Source organism: Mustela nigripes, chromosome 3 (assembly GCF_022355385.1).
Source record: "Mustela nigripes isolate SB6536 chromosome 3, MUSNIG.SB6536, whole genome shotgun sequence".
Lineage (NCBI taxonomy): Eukaryota > Metazoa > Chordata > Mammalia > Carnivora > Mustelidae > Mustela > Mustela nigripes.
The window spans coordinates 65,279,335-65,296,745 of NC_081559.1; the positions used below are offsets into that span (position 1 = coordinate 65,279,335).

Genomic DNA, 17,411 nt, shown 5'->3' on the forward strand with positions numbered 1-17,411 from the left:
GGTTAAGCAGCTGCCTTCGGCTCGGGTCATGATCCCAGCGTCCTGGGATCGAGTCCCGCATCGGGCTCCTTGCTCAGCGGGGAGCCTGCTTCTCCCTCTGCCTCTGCCTGCCATTCTGTCTGCCTGTGCTCGCTCTCTCCCCCTCTCTCTCTCTGATAAATAAATAAAATCTTTTAAAATAAAAAAATAAAAAAATCAGTGTAGAAAAAGAATGCACTGCAATTGAAGCACCCATGATCTTGTCACTGTAAACACAGACATCTTTTTAAAACCAAAATGCGATTATGCTGTACACACTATTTAGTGACTTAATTTGTACTAAACATCTTAGCTTTTATTGGCTACATAAATATTCATTATCTGGTTATCATATACATTATCTTATTTAACCAGTCCCCAATCCTTGGATGTCTATGTAGTTTCAAATTTTCAGTATTGTAAAAAACACTTAGGCTATTGTTAATGCAGGAAACATTGCATAGATACCAAATGTGTACTGCTCATTCTTTTGGAGAGAATAGTTAATAACTGCTTTTGGAATTTTAACAAATTGGATTAAAATAGATTCACATTCTTACCACTAATTTTTGTGCACATTCTTGAGTTTTGAAGACTTTTAAAAAAATATATAGCACTAATCTTTGAAAGTTTATGAACAACAGAATGTAGTACTTGTGTATTATTTAACAAGAAAAAGAAGAAAATGGAATCTGGAAATCTCAGCATCATCAGTCTAATGCTTGTGATTTTATCCCATGGATAAAAATGTAGATTAATATAACATTCCCTGTTTTATAATTAAGACCTTTGTTTAATCAAGATTTTGTTTCTCCTATTGCCAACATGTGCCTCTCTGATGTGAGAGAAAACAACATAATTAGAAAACATAAATTTAAAAAAATACCTTAAATACTTTTATTAATTTTAGGAGTTAAGATGTCTCCGTTTCTTTGTTCCAAACCAGAAGACTTTGTTCTCTGCATATAGAGTAGGAGTAATGTTGGTTAGAAACTGGCTGGTGTTTAAAACTGAAGATTGTCATGACTGTTTAACTTAAACCCTATTCTGAAGTAAAAATAATTGCCTTGGAAATACTAAGTTGGGTAAGTATTTTTTAATAAAGGTCTATGTTGAGTGGTGACAAAAAAAAACTAACAGAAAATGATCTAAAATTAAATTTAAATTAAAATTAAGAAAAGTACACTTTTAGATAGAAATTTATAGTCCATTGCAGAACTATGTTAACTTCAGGCTTATGATATATCTTATTTTGAGGTTAATAGTTCAGGAATTTGGATAACTTGTGGCTCATTAAATCTAGGCTTGAGACAGTTTTCAACCAATGAATTACATTTGAAAAATTTTTTTAAATTATGTATAAAGTTCAGAATGCTTGAAAAGTGTGTTTAATTTAAAGTGTGCCTAGAGTGTAGTGCTAATGTGTATGCCTTATTCTATGACAGTGAATTCTGCACTTAAATCTCTAGGAATCATCCATAGACACCTGGATTAGATATTTAGAGATACAAGGATCCAGAGTATCAGAGTATTATATACTGTCTAAATTCACACAACAAGAGATACCCTTCTGCGTTAGTTATTCTCCAGATATTCTAAATTGAGAGACATAGAATACTTACTCTTATATGAGTCTGTAAACTCTATTCTCAGTTTTACCGAATATATATGGTTAAATGCCATGTTTTCCATTTTTAATTGATCTCTTCTTTTTCTTATTGGTGAGGTTCTTCACTTTTCTTTTTAGGATTTCTTGTTAAAACTTCAGAATGGTTATAAGTAAGTCACAGATGTGGTATTATGATTAGTGTGTACTTCGGGACTAATGAATGTTTTCATGTATTAAACATCTTTTTGTCAAAATGACCACCTAATATTTATTTTTAAACTGATTAATAAGTGGGGCACCTGGTTCCATCATTTGGAGGACCATGTGACTCTTCATCTTGGAGTTGTAAGTTTCAGCCCCATGTTGGATGTAGAGATTACAAAAAAATAAATAAACTAATTAATAATCTTTAAATATTCTATTTCTTAGCCACTAGAGTACTGTACTTTAAGCATGAATTTTGGAGTGAAGTGGATCTGAGTCCAAATTTTAGCTCTTCAAATTAACTAAAATTTAATCAACTTAACAAATATTTAATCTTCAGTTTATATATTTTTAAGATGAAGATAATAATTTCTACTTAATAGAGTTATGAAGTTAAGTAGGTGATGAGATTGTAAAGTTCTTAGCCTAGTGTATTGTGATATCTTTAAAAGTATTAGTTACTCTTTAAAAAAAGATTTTTTTGTTGTTTATATGCAGTTAATTGTAGCTCCTCATGGGTATTCTTTATAACTGTCTTTTTTTACATAATTTTTATCCATACTCTCTGTTGGCCAGTTTAGTTTTTCCTTTTCTCAAGATTTAGAATTAATGACCTTCATTATCATTTAATGAAAACTAAGAATTAAGTAATCGTCATATCATAGCAATGAGATTTTTCACACATTCCCAGATTATTTGGTACTCCAGAGCTAAACTGTCTAAGGAAAATACAAATAAATGTGAAAATTGTTAACAAAAGTTACTTCTAGTTTAGAAGAATGGAATTGACTCCCAGCTTTAATTTGTTTAGGATTTCAAGTACAACATCAAGCAACCATTTAGTTATAACACTGGCATTAATGATTTTAAGCTAAATGCCTTTTTTAGGAAAGTTGTTCAAATTTTGCAAGATGTCATGGTGTTAAAATTCGGTCAGAATTTAGGATAGTATACAGAGGATTTATATTATATGTGAGTTATTATTTAATATTTGGATTATTATAAATATTTTAAACTAATTTATGATTGATAATTTAAAGACAATAAGAGTGATTAGCCTACTTTTCTCTGTCTTTTTTATAATTTTTCTAAATTAGGCTGTAAAAGAATTATTTCATTACTCCTCTCATTGGCTTACTCTGTAGTTTAATTCTGAGTGTCAAAGAATCATACCCTCCAGAACACAATAATACTGTGAATATCCTTTTAGATATTTTGTTTCCATTTACTTGAAGTACTCAAATATGAACTTTGCTTCTTAAGAAAAAAATGCTTAAGTGGTAGCCTTAAATGCTTAATCATTTGACTTTTTTTATATTAACCCTTTGTTTTAGCAGATTAACACTCAGTAATGTTTGTTAAATAAGTGTAATAGCTAGACATGTAAAACAGTATGTTTAGGAAACACTATTTCTTGTTTTTCAGGGTAACCCACATTTGCTTTTGGAACCATGAAAATTTTGCTCGTTTTTGACTTTGACAATACAATCATAGATGATAATAGTGACACCTGGATTGTACAGTGTGCTCCAGAGAAAAAGCTTCCTATTGAACTACAAGATTCTTATGAAAAAGGATTTTGGACAGAATTTATGGGCAGAGTCTTTAAGTATTTGGGAGATGAAGGTGTAAGAGAAGATGAAATGAAAAGAGCAGTGACATCAATGCCTTTCACTCTAGGGATGGTGGAGCTTTTGAACTTTATAAGAAAGAACAAGGATAAATTTGACTGCATCATTATTTCAGATTCAAATTCAGTCTTCATAGATTGGGTTTTAGAAGCTACCAGTTTTCATGATGTGTTTGATAAAGTGTTTACAAATCCAGCAGCTTTCAATAGCAATGGTCATCTCACTGTGGAAAGTTACCATGCCCATTCTTGCAACAGGTGCCCCAAAAATCTTTGCAAAAATGTAGTTTTGGTAGAATTTGTAGATAAACAGTTACAACAGGGAGTGAATTATACACGAATTGTTTATATAGGTGATGGTGGAAACGATGTCTGTCCAGTAACTTTTTTAAAGAAGAATGATGTTGCCATGCCACGGAAAGGATATACTTTACAGAAAACTCTTTCTAGAATGTCTCAAAATCTTGAACCTATGGAATCATCTGTTATAGTTTGGTCTTCAGGTGTCGAAATAATTTCTCATTTACAGTTTCTAATAAAGGAGTAATATGCCAACAGCTGCAATGTGTATTGGTTAAGGTTACTACAGCAGCATAAAACTAAAACCCAAATACGAGTGGCTTTAAAAAAAGAAAGTTTTTTTTCCCCTCACTTAACAGGGTTTCAGAGGTAAGTATCACAAGGCTGCTGTGGTGCTCTAGCAACCTCAGCATTTGGCTTCTCTCTTACATTCCAAGATTGCTGTTCAAACTCTTTCCCTCACATCAACACTAACCAGCAAAGCAGAGGGCAGTCGAGTGAGAAGGTTGCACCCTCACTTAATTTTCTTGGCCAAGACTTAGTCATGGTCCCCCCATCTGACTGCGAGGAAGGATGAAAATACAGCTTTTATTCCAGATGACCATATGCCTGGGAAAAATTGGGGGAAGAAAGGAGTACAGGATTAAGGTAGATGCAATTAGTGTCTGCCAAAGGTGGTTGATAGGTAGATAATATTTTAAAATTTATTCCCAGATAGAGTGGTCATATATTTTACTTTCTTAGATGCTTACTTCAAAAGCATGTCTCGTAGTTACAGATCTTAAGAATAAGCGTGTTACTTTATTCAAGTAACAATACAAGGTTCCCAAATGTATATAATGTCCTACTCCCAAGTCAATATTTTATTTATTTGAGAGAGAGAGCATGAACAGGGGGAGGGTCAGAGAGAAAATCCACAAACAGATTCTGTTGAGTGTGGAGCCTGACACGGGTTATCCCAGGACCTTGAGATCATGCCCTGAGCCAAAACCAAGAGTCAGCTGCTCAACCAACTGAGCCAGCCAGGTGTCCCCCAAATCAGCTTTTAAGATACAGATGCAATATCTATTGCACAAGTTTATACAAATTTCAGATTTTCTTTTTTTTTAATGAAATAAATTAATGTTCTTCAAATGTTTTAAATTTATATCAGCACCACAGGCTATAATTCCAGTATGCTGGTTTCATCAGTATGTTATTTCTATTTAGAAACGAAGTCTTTTATTTTTTTAAGGACACTTCATGGAGCCCAACATGGGGCTTGAACTCCCAACCCTGATATTGAGACCTGAGCTGAGATCAAGAATCAAATTCTTAACCGACAGAGCCACACACATGCCCCATTTTTTATTGTGGTTTTTCTTTCTTTTTATTCTTTAAGTTTAGTTGATACCGTGTTACAGCATGTTGTTTGTACAGGTGTACAGCATGGTGTTTGGACAAGTTTATATTTTACATGTTTATGCATCATGCTATGTTCACCTCAGGTGTGACTCCCTCATCTGTCACTGTGGAAGGCTGTAACAATACCGGTGACTATATGCCCTATACTGTATCTCTCATCCTGTGACTCACTCATTCCATGACGGGGAGCCTATATCTCCTACTCTTCTTCCTCACTTTTCCCTTCCCTCCACTCTGCACATGTCTGGCAACCGTGGGTTTATTCTCTATATTTATGGGTCTGTTTCTGCTTGTTTTATTTTCCAAACTACACATATAAGTGAAATCGTATGGTATATCTCTTTCCCTGACTTATTTCACTTAGCATAATGTCCTCTAGGCCCATCCATGTTGTTGCAAATGGCAAACTCCCATCCTTTTTGTGGCTGAGTAATATTCCTCTGTGTGTGTGTGTGTGTGTGTGTGTGTGTGTGTGTGTACACATCACATCTTTACTATGCTAGACACAGATTTCTTCCATGCTGGGCTATTATACATAATGCTGCAATAAACATAGGGTTGCATGTATCTTTTTAAAGATTTTATTTATTTGACAGAGATCACAAGTAAGCAGAGAGGCAGACAGAGAGGAAGGGAGAAGCAGGCGCCCCTCTGAGCAGAGAGTCAGATGTGGGGCTCGATCCCAGGACCCTGGGATCATGACCTGAGCTGAAGGCAGAGACTATAACCCACTCAGCCACCCAGGTGCCCCAGGGTTGCATATATCTTATTGAATTCATGTTTTTGTTTTCTTTCAGTAAATACCCCTAGTGGAATTACTGGATCATATAGTATTTACACTTTTTTAAAGATTTTTTTTAAAAAAGATATTATTTATTTATTTGACAGAGACACACAGAGAGAGGGAATACAAGCAGGGGGAGCAGGAGCGGGAGAAGCAGGCTTCCCACCCAGCAGGGAGCCTGATGTGGGCCTCGATCCTAGGACCCTGGGATTATGACCTGAGCCAAAGGCAGTTGCTTAATGACTGAGGTGCCCCATTAAAAAAAGATAAATAAATAAACCTCCAGGGCACCTGGGTGGCTCAGTTAAAGCCTCTGCCTTTGGCTCAGGTCATGATCCCAGGGTCCTGGGATCAAGCCCCACATGGGGCTTTCTGCTCCACGGAGAGCCTGCTTCCTCCTCTCTCTCTCTGCCTTCCTCTCTGTCTACTTGTGATTTCTGTCTGTCAAATAAATAAATAAAAATCTTTAAAAAAAAAACAAACAAACCCTCCATACTGTTTTCCATGGTGGCTGCATCAACTTACATTCCCACTGGCAGTGCCTGAAGTTTCCTTTTTTCCCACATCCTTGTCAACACTTACCATTTCTTGTCTGTGTGTTACTAGCCATTCTGATAGGTGTAAGGTATTATCTCACTGTAGTTTTGATTTGCATTTCCCTGATGATGAGTGATGTTCAGCAGCTTTTCATGTGTCTCTTAGCCATCTATAGGTCTTCTTTGGAGAAATGGCTCTCTGCTCATATTTTTTGCCCATTTTTAAAATTGGATCATTTCTTTGGTGTTGAATTGTGTAAGTTCTTTATACTTGTTGGATATTAACCCCTTATTGGATATATCATTTACAAATATCTTCTCCCATTCAGTAGTTTGCTTTTTTGTTCTATTGATATTTCCTTTTGCTGTGCAAAAGCTTTTTATTTTGGTGTGAACTAGTAGTTTATTTTTGTTTTTGTTTCCTTTGCCTAAAGGAAATATATCTGGAAAAATGTTGCTGAGGCCAATGTCAAAGAGATTACTGCCTATATTTTCTTCTAGGAGTTTTATGGTTTCAAGTCTCACATTTAGATCTTTAGTCACTTTGAATTTATGCTTGTGTATGGTGTAAGAAAGAGTCTGGTTTTATTCTTTTGCATGTAGTTGTCAAGTGTTCCCAGCACCATTATTATTATTATTATTACTTTTAAATATGAGGCATTTCTTTCTTTTTTTTAAATATATATTTGTTTTGTTTTATTTTGTTTCCTAAGAGAAAGAGAGAGTAGGGAGGGGCAGAGGGATAGAGAGAACGCCAAGCAGCCTTCATACCTGGTGCGGAGCTGAATGCGGGGCTAGATCTTACAATCCTGGATCATGACTTGAGCCAAAATCAAGAATCGGACACTTAACTGACTGAGACTCCCAGGCACCCCTTCCTGCACCATTTATGAAAGAGACAGTCTTTTCCTCATTGTATATTTTTGCCTCTTTTATTGTAGATAAATTGGGCACATAATCTAGGTTTATTTCTGGACTCTATTCTGTTCCACTGATGTGTGTGTCTATTTTTGTACCAGTACCATACTGTTTTGATTATTACAGCTTTGTAATATATACTGAAATCTGGGATTGTGATACTTCAGCTTTGTTCTTCTTTCTCAAGATTAGCGATGCATATTTGAGCGATACAATATATAATAGTAGGAATATTCAACATTTAAAAAAAATTTTTTTTAAAGATTTTATTTATTTATCAGAGAGAGAGAGGGGGAGAGAGCGAGCACAGGCAGACAGAATGGCAGGCAGAGGCAGAGGGAGAAGCAGGCTCCCCGCTGAGCAAGGAGTCCGATGTGGGACCCGATCCCAGGACACTGGGATCATGACCTGAGCCGAAGGCAGCTGCCTAACCAACTGAGCCACCCAGGCGTCCCGGAATATTCAACATTTAAGAGACTGTTTCACATGAGGGTATTAGCAAAACACCAACTACCTTGAAAGTTTTATAATTCTATGCTAACTTCTAGATTCTCATGTTTTAGGCATAAATTTCCATTATGTAACAATAGAATTTTCTTACCATTATGAGAAGCTCCAAAAGTAGATTTTCAACATAATTTAATGGGAAAAATTTGTACCATCTGTTTTTTCTAGGCTAAAAATGTAATTCTTCATTTGAATCTTTGTTTTGCTGTAAATTTATAAACTAGATTATGTTGAAACACATTTACTTTTAGGTAACTGAGTAAGGAAATGAGATTACCTAGGATATTTAGACCTCCCAGGTGCTTGGCAGAAGCAAATCTAATTCCCTCAAGAGGAAATTAATATCCAAGTGTGGTGGACAGACTTTAAGGTGGCCCCCCATGATCCTTCTATCCTGGTATTGTGTGTGTGTGTATGTGTGTGTGTGTGTGAGACTTACGATTTGCTTCTAATCAATGGAATACCACAAAGATGATGGGATGTATGTGATAATGTGACATGATTACATTATATCAGATTATAATTATCTTGTTAATGAATTCTCTCCCTTTATTTTATTTTATTCTTTCAGATTTATTTATTAGGGAGCGTACGTGCATGTGAACAGGAGGGAGGAGCACAGAGAATCCCAGACAGACTCCCTGCTGAGCATGCAGCCCGAGGTGAGGCTCAATCTCACAACCCTGAGATCCTGACCTGAGCCAAAACCAAGGGTCCAAGGCTTAACCAACTGAGCCACGCAAGCACCCCTATTATTGTTATTGTTATTGTTATTGTTATTATTATTTTCTGTCTCTCGATTTCAAAGAAGCAAGCTGCTCTGTTCTGAACAGGACTTTAGAGGGCCACAGGGCAAGCAATTGAGGGTGGCCTCTAGCCAACAGCAAAGAGTAGGTCCCTGGTGCAGTAGCCCTTAGGGAACTGCATGCTACAACTATGTGAGCTTGGAAGTGGATCCCTTCCTAGTGGGACCTCGGCTGAGATCATAGCTCAGCCTGACACCTTGGTTTGGATTTGTGAGACCCTGAAACAGAAGATTCAGTGGAGGTGTGTTTGGACTCATGATCCGCGGAACCTATGAGATAAGAAATGTCTCTTGTTTTATGATGCTAAATTTGTGGTAATACTGGTAAGCAGCAGTAGAAAAATTAATGCAGTAGGTCTCAAAATAAATTCTATAAATAGTTTTGCAAATACCTTTTGGAGCATACGATAAAAAGTAGCCACACCAAAAGACATGAATGAATACCAGAAGAAGCAGAAGCTCCATTTAAACAGATATTAGCATTTTCAGACACAAATGAAACTTAGGAGAATTTTGGCAAAAAAACCTGAAAATTACATAAACAATATGGAAATACTAGAACTGAAAATTACCATGACCGAAATTAGAATCTTGGTGGATGGATTTGATGGCAGAACAGGCCCAGCTGAAGAGTTAGAGTATGAGCACAAGTTGGAAGGAAACAACCAGAATGATGTGGAGAGAGACAAAATAGTGAAAATACAGAAGAAAAGAAACATGGAAGTTATGTAAGATCTAACATGGAAACATAGGAAAGGAGGAAAAAAATTAAACATGCAGTGTTTTAAAAGATAATAACAGAGAACTTTACAACATTGATGTACAACAGCAAAATAAATTCAAGAGTCTTTATAAACCCCAAACAGGATTAAAAAAAAAAAAAAACATAGAATCACATCACTGTTAAACCACTGATAACCAAAAAAAAACACTGATAACCAAAGATGGAAAAAGCAGTCAGAAGAAAAAACGACATTGAAAAGAAAAACAATTAATTTAATAACTGGCATTCTTTCTTTCTTAAATGTTGATACAATTCAACAATGAAGCCATCCAGGCCTAGAGTTTTCTTTGTTGGCAGAATTTTAGCTACTAATTCAATTTCCTCAATAGATATAGGACAGTTCATGTTGTATAATTTTTCTTGAGTAAACTTTGGTCGTATGTTGGGTCTATTTATCTATTGCTGCATAGCAAATTACCTCGGAATTTAACAGCTTAAAGCTAAGCGGTATCTCACAGTTTCTGTAGATGAGGAATTCAGGAGCACTCTCCTGGGTTGTTCAGGATCTTTAACGGGTCAAGATGTCAGCTAGGGGGGTGCCCGTGTGGCTCAGTCGTTAATCGTCTTCCTTCCACTTGGGTCATGATCCCACAGTCCTGGGATCAAGATCACATTGGGCTCCCTGCTCAGCAGGAAGCCTGCTTCTCCCTCTCCCACTGTCCCTGCTTGTGTTCCCTTTCTCGCTGTCCCTCTCTTTTGGATAAATAAATAAAATCTTAAAAAAAAAAAAAATGTCAGCTAGGCTTATAGCCATGAAAGTTCCATTAAGGCTGGAGGCTTTGCTTGCAAGGTGGCTTCCTCACATGGCTTTTGGCAGAAGGCTGCAATTCCTCACGGCTTATCAGGAAGTCTCAATTCATTGCTAGTTTTTGGCAAGAGGCTTCAATTTCCAACCACTTGGGCCTTTCCAAAGAACTGCTTGAGTGTCCCAAAAGACTTGGTTTCCTGCTAAGTGAGTGATCTAATAGATAGGGCAGAGAGGAAACCACAATGCCTTTTGTGACCTAGTCTCAGGTGCCAAACACCATAAGTTCTGCCATATTCTATTTATTGAAACAGAACACTAAATTAAGCCCACACTCAAATGGACGGGAACTAGACTCCACTATTGAAGAGGGAGTTAAAGAATGTTGAATATACTTTAAAAAGAAGTCTCTCAAGGACTTCACCTCATGTAACTTGCGAAATTCAGGGACACACAGCTTTTTGTAATATTCCTTTATTAATCTTTTAATTTTACAATGAACACATGTGTACCTATTATTTAAATTTTACCATTAACATTTAACTCTGCTTGTTTTTTCACATATCTATACATCCTTCTATCTAGCCATCTTTTTTTCCTTTTGCCTTTTTTTTTTTTAGAAACTTTATTTGAGACAGAGATACACAGAGAGCATGAATGGGGGGAGGGGCCAAGGGAGAGAGAGAAGCAGACTCCCTGGTGGGCAGAGCCTGATGTGGGTGGGGCTCCATCCTAGGACCCCGAGATAGTGACCTGAGCAGAAACCAATTTCAGATGCTTAACCGACTAAGCCACCCAGGCACCCCTGATATGCCCACGTATTGATTTGCTTTTATAGCATTTCACTTTTTTAGCTCCTGGTTTATACTAGCCCTGAAAGAGAGTTAGAAAAGACTTTTTTTTTTTTTTTTTTTTTAACAGTCTCATAAGTTCCTTCAAGGGATAACTGATATGTCAGTAGGACAACTGCAGGCAGGGACCAAATGGGGTAGAGTAGCTCTGTTAATAGTGTGAGTGGGACTAGAATTTATAGCCTTTTCCCCACCCCTATAATCAGATATGCTCTTTTACAGAAGATGAGAGGAGTCCTCTACTGATGTAATAACCGAACAACACATCTTCAGATGAGACTAACTGTAAGAAATGTATAAACTGTAATTGATTAAATTCCTTGACTAATACATTACCATATTGTGTACTCTATTTGATTTCTTTCTTAGGTGGACAATGTGAGAGTTCTGTTGTACACAGATTTTTTTGATGTTCTCTATAAGGGCTCATGGAATAGTCTAGGCCAAAAACTATATCTATCCTTGTTTATGTCATACAAACTAATGTCTGTATGATTGTTCAAATAGAAACAAAATATTAACATAGATGTTCCTTAACACAGAAATTCTTAGAAAGTCCCATTGTTTATGGAAAACATGACTGAGTAAAAAAAAATTAGTTTGTCATGTATTTAAATAATAAAATGTCATTTGTGTATCTAAACAACTAGTACATATTTATTTATAATTAAACCAAATATTGTTTACCTCCTAAGATTTTTATAGTCATTGCAAAATGGAAATCTTCCTCATTCACATTTTTTTAAAAGATTTATTTGTTTTGAAGAGAGAGCATGAGCTTAGGCAGTGGGGCAGGGGAGAGAGAGACAGAGAGAGAGAGAGCCCAGACTCGAATGAGCACAGAGCCCATTGCGGGGGTCTATCTCATGATACTGAGATCATCACCTGAGCCAAAATCAAGAGTCTGATGCTTAACTGACTGAGCCACTTAGGTGCTCCTCATTCACATTTTTCCTGCCATTTAGTCATTTCCTGGATTAAGTTACATACAAAAATCACAACTCTTTTCACAAGTTGGTCCAAAAGGTATTTTATCATCGTCAGTTCAGTATGAAATAACATTCTTTCATGGATCTATTAACAACTTAGCCCTTCTCACACTTAAATCTAGAAAATCCTTTTGTGCAATTTTGGAGGCTAAAAATCATTCAACAAATATGTTTTTGCCACCCACTGTGTGCAAACAAAACAAAAACCTCTGGAAGTATAGAACTATCTCTTCCAAGGAAAGACACCCTTCTAAGAAGTTATAATTTGAAGGGGTGGTACACTTACTTTCATAATTCACAATACCAAAGTATGCTTCATGGGGTGCCTGGGTGGCTCAGTGGGTTAAAGCCTCTGCCTTCGGCTCAGGTTGTGATCTCAGGATCCTGGGATTGAGCCCTGCATCGGGCTCTCTGCTCAGCAGGGAGCCTGCTTCCTCCTCTCTCTCTCTGCCTCTCTGCCTACTTTGATCTCTGTCTCTCAAATAAATAAATAAAATCTTTAAAAAAACAAAAAACAAAGTATGCTTCATGAGGCATCTTAGTAATTAGCATAAGCTAAAAGTACTTAGGCCAAGGAAGGACTGATTGACCATATAGTGCAGTGTTTTGCTCTCCATCATTTGATTTTTTTTTAAAAAGATTTTATTTATTTATTTGACAGAGAGAGATCACAAGTAGGCAGAGAGGCAGGCAGAGAGAGAGAGGAGGAAGCAGGTTCCTCACTGAGCAGAGAGCCCGATGCGGGACTCGATCCCAGGACCCTGAGATCACAACCTGAGCTGAGGGCTGCAGCTTAACCCACTGAGCCACCCAGGTGCCCAATTGATTAACTGTGATATAAGAGAAGCTTTATGAAAGCGGTCAACTGTGATGCACACCTTAAAAAATGGAAAGTAGGGTCACTTGGCTGGCTGCATCAGTAGAACATACGGCTCTGGATCTCGGGGTCATGTGTTCAAACCCCATGCTGGGCATGGAGATTACTTTTTAAAAAATGGAAAGGATTTGGAGAGATGGAAAGGATAGAGCTTCCCAGATGAAGGGAATAATCTGAAATAAGATGGAGTGAGCACAGCATACTCATGAGGCTGTGATGAGGTTATGAAGTCAAGGGTTTAAACTGGGGTGTAATGGAATCAGTTTTGTAAGTGGGATTTGGCCAATTTATGGACAGGTTTGAAAGCTAACCAGTGGAGTTTGAATTTTTTCTGCAAAGCTCTCAGGAGTAAGCTAATGGAAGTGATGTGCAGGAAGTGGTGTTTGGGGACATTGAAAGGTTATGTACAACTTGGGAGGAAAGGGAAGAGATAACACAGGAAAGTCTTACTGTAAGTGAGAAGTGACAAAGACCCCATAAGAGAATTAAAACGAAGGGATAGGGGCACCTGGGTGGCTCAGTCATTAAACGTCTGTCTTCGGCTCAGGTTATGACCCAGGGTCCTGGGATGGAGCCCTATCAGGCTGCCTGCTCAGTAGGAAGCCTACTTCTCCCTCTCCCACTCCCCTTGCTTGTGCTCCCCCTCTCACTGTCTCTCTCTCTTTCTGTCAAATAAATGAATAAAATCTTTTTTAAAAAATGAAGAGATAAACCAGATGGTTTAAATTTGAAAATTTTAAAAAGTCAAACCTTTTAGACCATATGCTAATCTATCCTACTGTGGATTAAGTCACTTACGTCATTTCCTAGAGAACTATGGACCTTGAGCATGTTTTTTAACAAAATTCCAGAAGTCTTCCTGTTAATACATTCATGTTTCCATTTATATAACAAATATTTATTGAGCACCTGTTAAATGCAGACATTGTTCTAAAAATATAGAATTGAATTAGCGATAGCAACTATGAACAGACAAAAATCAGTGCTTTCATGGAGCTTACATTCTAGTGGGAGAAATGATACAATAATCTGATAAATAAGCAAATATATATGATTTTCTAGATGGTAATAAGAACTATGGGTTAAAATAAAGCCAGTAAGAGGGATAGGAAATAGCTGGCAGGGCAGGGAGACAATTTTAAATGGGTTCGTAGGAGAAGGCCTCACTGAGAAGTTGATCCTTGAGTAAAAACCTGACAGGGAGCCCTGAGTGGGTCACAAAGCAGTAGCTGCAAAAAGCAGTTGTAGGAAAAGGAAGAGCCGTTAATGAGGACAGAAGCAGTGCTGTTCCTAGTGAGAGCAGAAAGCACAGCTGGTGTGGGGGTCCAGGAAGCCATTATAAGTAATTTGTCTTTTCCTTAATGAGACACAGAGTCATTAAAGAGCTCTAATCGCTGATTTACTTTAAAGTATCTGTTTGTCTTGGTTTATTTGAGCCAATACTCTTACTTTTTTAAATTTTCTGTTCATAAGAATTGGGTTTCTGCCGCTGTAATTGAAAAAGTTTCTAGTTTATTATACTCTGTCTTCCATTAATTTTATCTGGAATTTAACTTTAACGGTGGCACCAAAAACATATTTTCAATAAACTGCTATCTTTTAAGTGACTATCCCCCGCAAAGCAGACTAGTTCCTGTTTTGAGGCTTTCTTAAGTTTTTTGAACAAGTGCTCCCAAACAACTGAAAAATTACATACTCACTTCCACATCTTCAGACTGATATTGAAGACTTTTCAACATAGGTTTCAACATTTGCTAAGACTGTGATTTCTTTTTTCTTAAAGATTTTATTGATTTATTTTTGGAAAGCTACAGAGAGAGAGAGAGAATGAGTAAGGGGAAGGGCAAAGGGAGAGAATCTCAAGCAGACTCCACACTGAGCATGGAGACTGACCCGGGGCTCCATCCCATGACCCCACGATCATGACCTGAACCAAAATCAAGATTTGGACACTCAACTGACTGAGCCACCCAGGCGCACCCCCCCACCACGCCCCAGGTTGTGATTTCTAATATATTATATTAGAAAGTAGGACTTTGTTTTAAAGATTTTTTTTAAAAGATTGTATTTATTTATTTGACAGACAGAGATCACAGGTAGGCAGAGAGGCAGGCAGAGAGAGAGGGGGAAACGGGCTCTCTGCTCAGCAGGGGAACTTGATCCCAGCATCCTGGGATCATGGCCTGAGCCAAAGGCAGAGGCTTTAACCCACTGAGCCACCCAGGCGCCACTAAAAATTTTATTTTTAAGTAATCTCTACACTGAACATGGGGCTCGAATCCACAACCCCAAGATCAAGTTATGCCCTCCACTGACTGAGCAACTGTGGCAATCCAGGGATGACTTTTTAAATAGGAGTTTAAATAACTTTTAAGTCTATTTAATAAAACCTGTCTATAGTAACTTGAAACCTGCCATCATTCATTTAAAAATACATAAACTGGGGGTACCTGGCTGTCTTGGTCAGTGGAGTATGCAAGTCTTTATCTTGGGGTTGTGGATTTGAGTCCCATGTTGTGTATAGAAATTACTTAATATCATAAAAAAAAAAGACCTAAATGGGGGTGCCTGGGTGGCTCAGTGGGTTAAGCCTCTGCCTTCAGCTCAGGTTATGATCTCAGGGTCCTGGGATCGAGCCCGGCATTGGGCTCTCTGCTCAGCTTCTCCACCCTCTCTCTCTACCTGCCTCTCTGCCTTACTTGTAATCTCTGTCTGTCAAATAAATAAATAAAAATCTTAAAAAATAAATAAATTGTTTTTAAAAAAACCCTAAATAAATTGTTCTTTAACAGTGTGAATTTTTTTCCTTTTTTATTGAAAAAAATATGCATAGTAATTGTATATTGGCATACAATGTTACATTTGTTTCCGGCATACAACATAGTGATTGTTGATTGTTTATACAATCTTATACATTATGCTATGCTCACCACAAATGTAGCTACCATCTGTCACCTGGCAACCTATTACAATACCATCAACTACATTTCCTATGCTGTGCCTTTTATTCAACAGTGGAAAATTTTTAAGCTCCTTCTTTTTTCTTCTTGAGCCTATATTTCTGTTCCACTTCTCCCAGAAAATGTTGTCTTACTGAAAATACAGGCAGTCCTCATTTTACACAGTAGTGCAGGAGCATAAAAATGACCATACAAGATCACTGTGCAAAAAGTAATGTTAATAATTAGTGGGAAACATTTTAATTGTCTTGTGACCTTTACACTTTTTTGCAGGAACATTAAAAACTGCCTTACTATTAGTTACAAATTAGTTACCAAAAAAATAAGAAAAAGGAAAAACATAGCAAGATCAGTACTTACTTAGTACACTGCAGTTAGAAACACTGAGGATGAAAGTATTTCTTTGTAAAAAATTTTTACTGAGTAGTTTGAACAGTTCTTGCCTTCATTTTGTCATACTGCTTAACAATACAGAGAGACCAGAATCTATGCCCTAGTGAATTGTCATACTTTTTTCTAAGTTTGGATCCGCTTCCAACATTTTATCCTTTGCATTTTCAATGTTGTGAAGAATCTTCACGAGTTCTTTTAATATGAAGTTTTTTGCTAACATCACTTCTTCTGGGACATCTTCATTCTTTTTTGTCAACAGCTTGTTTCCTCACTGAAGTCACTAAGTTGGCCTGCAGCAATTTCCACTGACTGCATGACCCGACTTTCTCGAGTGGTGGCACTGTCAACATTCCCACGGTCAGTTGTTTCTTCTAGAATTTCATTATATTCGATTCAAATTTCACTTGTGGCATGATCCCTCAATTCTTTGCTGTGCTTTCATTTTGTTGGCCAATGTCCTCTTTCAATGATCTATTTTTGTAAAATATTACATACATTTTTCACAGGCAGACAAGGAGATAAGACAACTACAAACTTTGCTATCCACATGTGAACTGAATCAGACATGCAGTGACCAATCACCAATGATTTTGAGAGAAGAAACATGTTTTGTCACTGACCATGACGTTCATCTTTATTTATGTGGTGACTCATGGATTGAAGAGCTAGGGGTGAAATTTGTATTTTGTACAATTACAGTTAATATACCATAGTAATTGAAATTCGAACCCAGTTTAGGGGATTGGTGTTAACTAAACCACAGTAACTGAAATTCGTGCATGTTGGAACCATTCAAAGAAAGGATTGTCTGTATACGTTTATACATTTTGTTAATCACCTCCTTAAATTTGTCTGCTACAAAAATGTACATAAATTAAAATTTAAACTATTTGATGTCTTTGATTCTTTTTTTTTTTTTTAAATATGTGTCTTTTTTTTTTTTTTTAAAGATTTTATTTATTTATTTGACAGAGAGAAATCACAAGTAGGCAGAGAGAGAGAGGGGAGGAAGCAGGCTCTCTGCTGAGCAGAGAGCCCGATGCGGGACTCAATCCCAGGACCCTGAGATCATGACCTGAGCCTTCGGCTCAGGTCAT

General features: G+C 37.0%; 1 protein-coding gene across 10 annotated transcripts in view; it reads left to right on the forward strand.

Moving 5' to 3' along the window:
- Positions 1 to 17,202, forward strand: part of PHOSPHO2 (phosphatase, orphan 2) — a 19,498-nt gene extending 2,296 nt beyond the window's left edge. For 2 of the 10 annotated variants that reach the window (XR_009403113.1, XR_009403111.1), the window contains 4 exons: positions 8,482 to 8,572; positions 11,318 to 11,380; positions 16,574 to 16,671; positions 16,821 to 17,202. Coding sequence is in view for 5 of the 10 variants with exons in the window: in XM_059394131.1 (XP_059250114.1) it covers positions 3,283 to 4,008 (726 nt within the window). In the remaining 5 variants the exon portion in view is untranslated. Of the gene's footprint in view, positions 1 to 928; positions 1,104 to 3,256; positions 4,019 to 8,481; positions 8,573 to 11,317; positions 11,381 to 16,573; positions 16,672 to 16,820 lie in introns of those variants that run through there. The other 8 variants (XR_009403115.1, XR_009403114.1, XM_059394131.1 and 5 more) reach the window with 5 other exon arrangements.
- Positions 17,203 to 17,411: the final 209 nt, after the last annotated feature.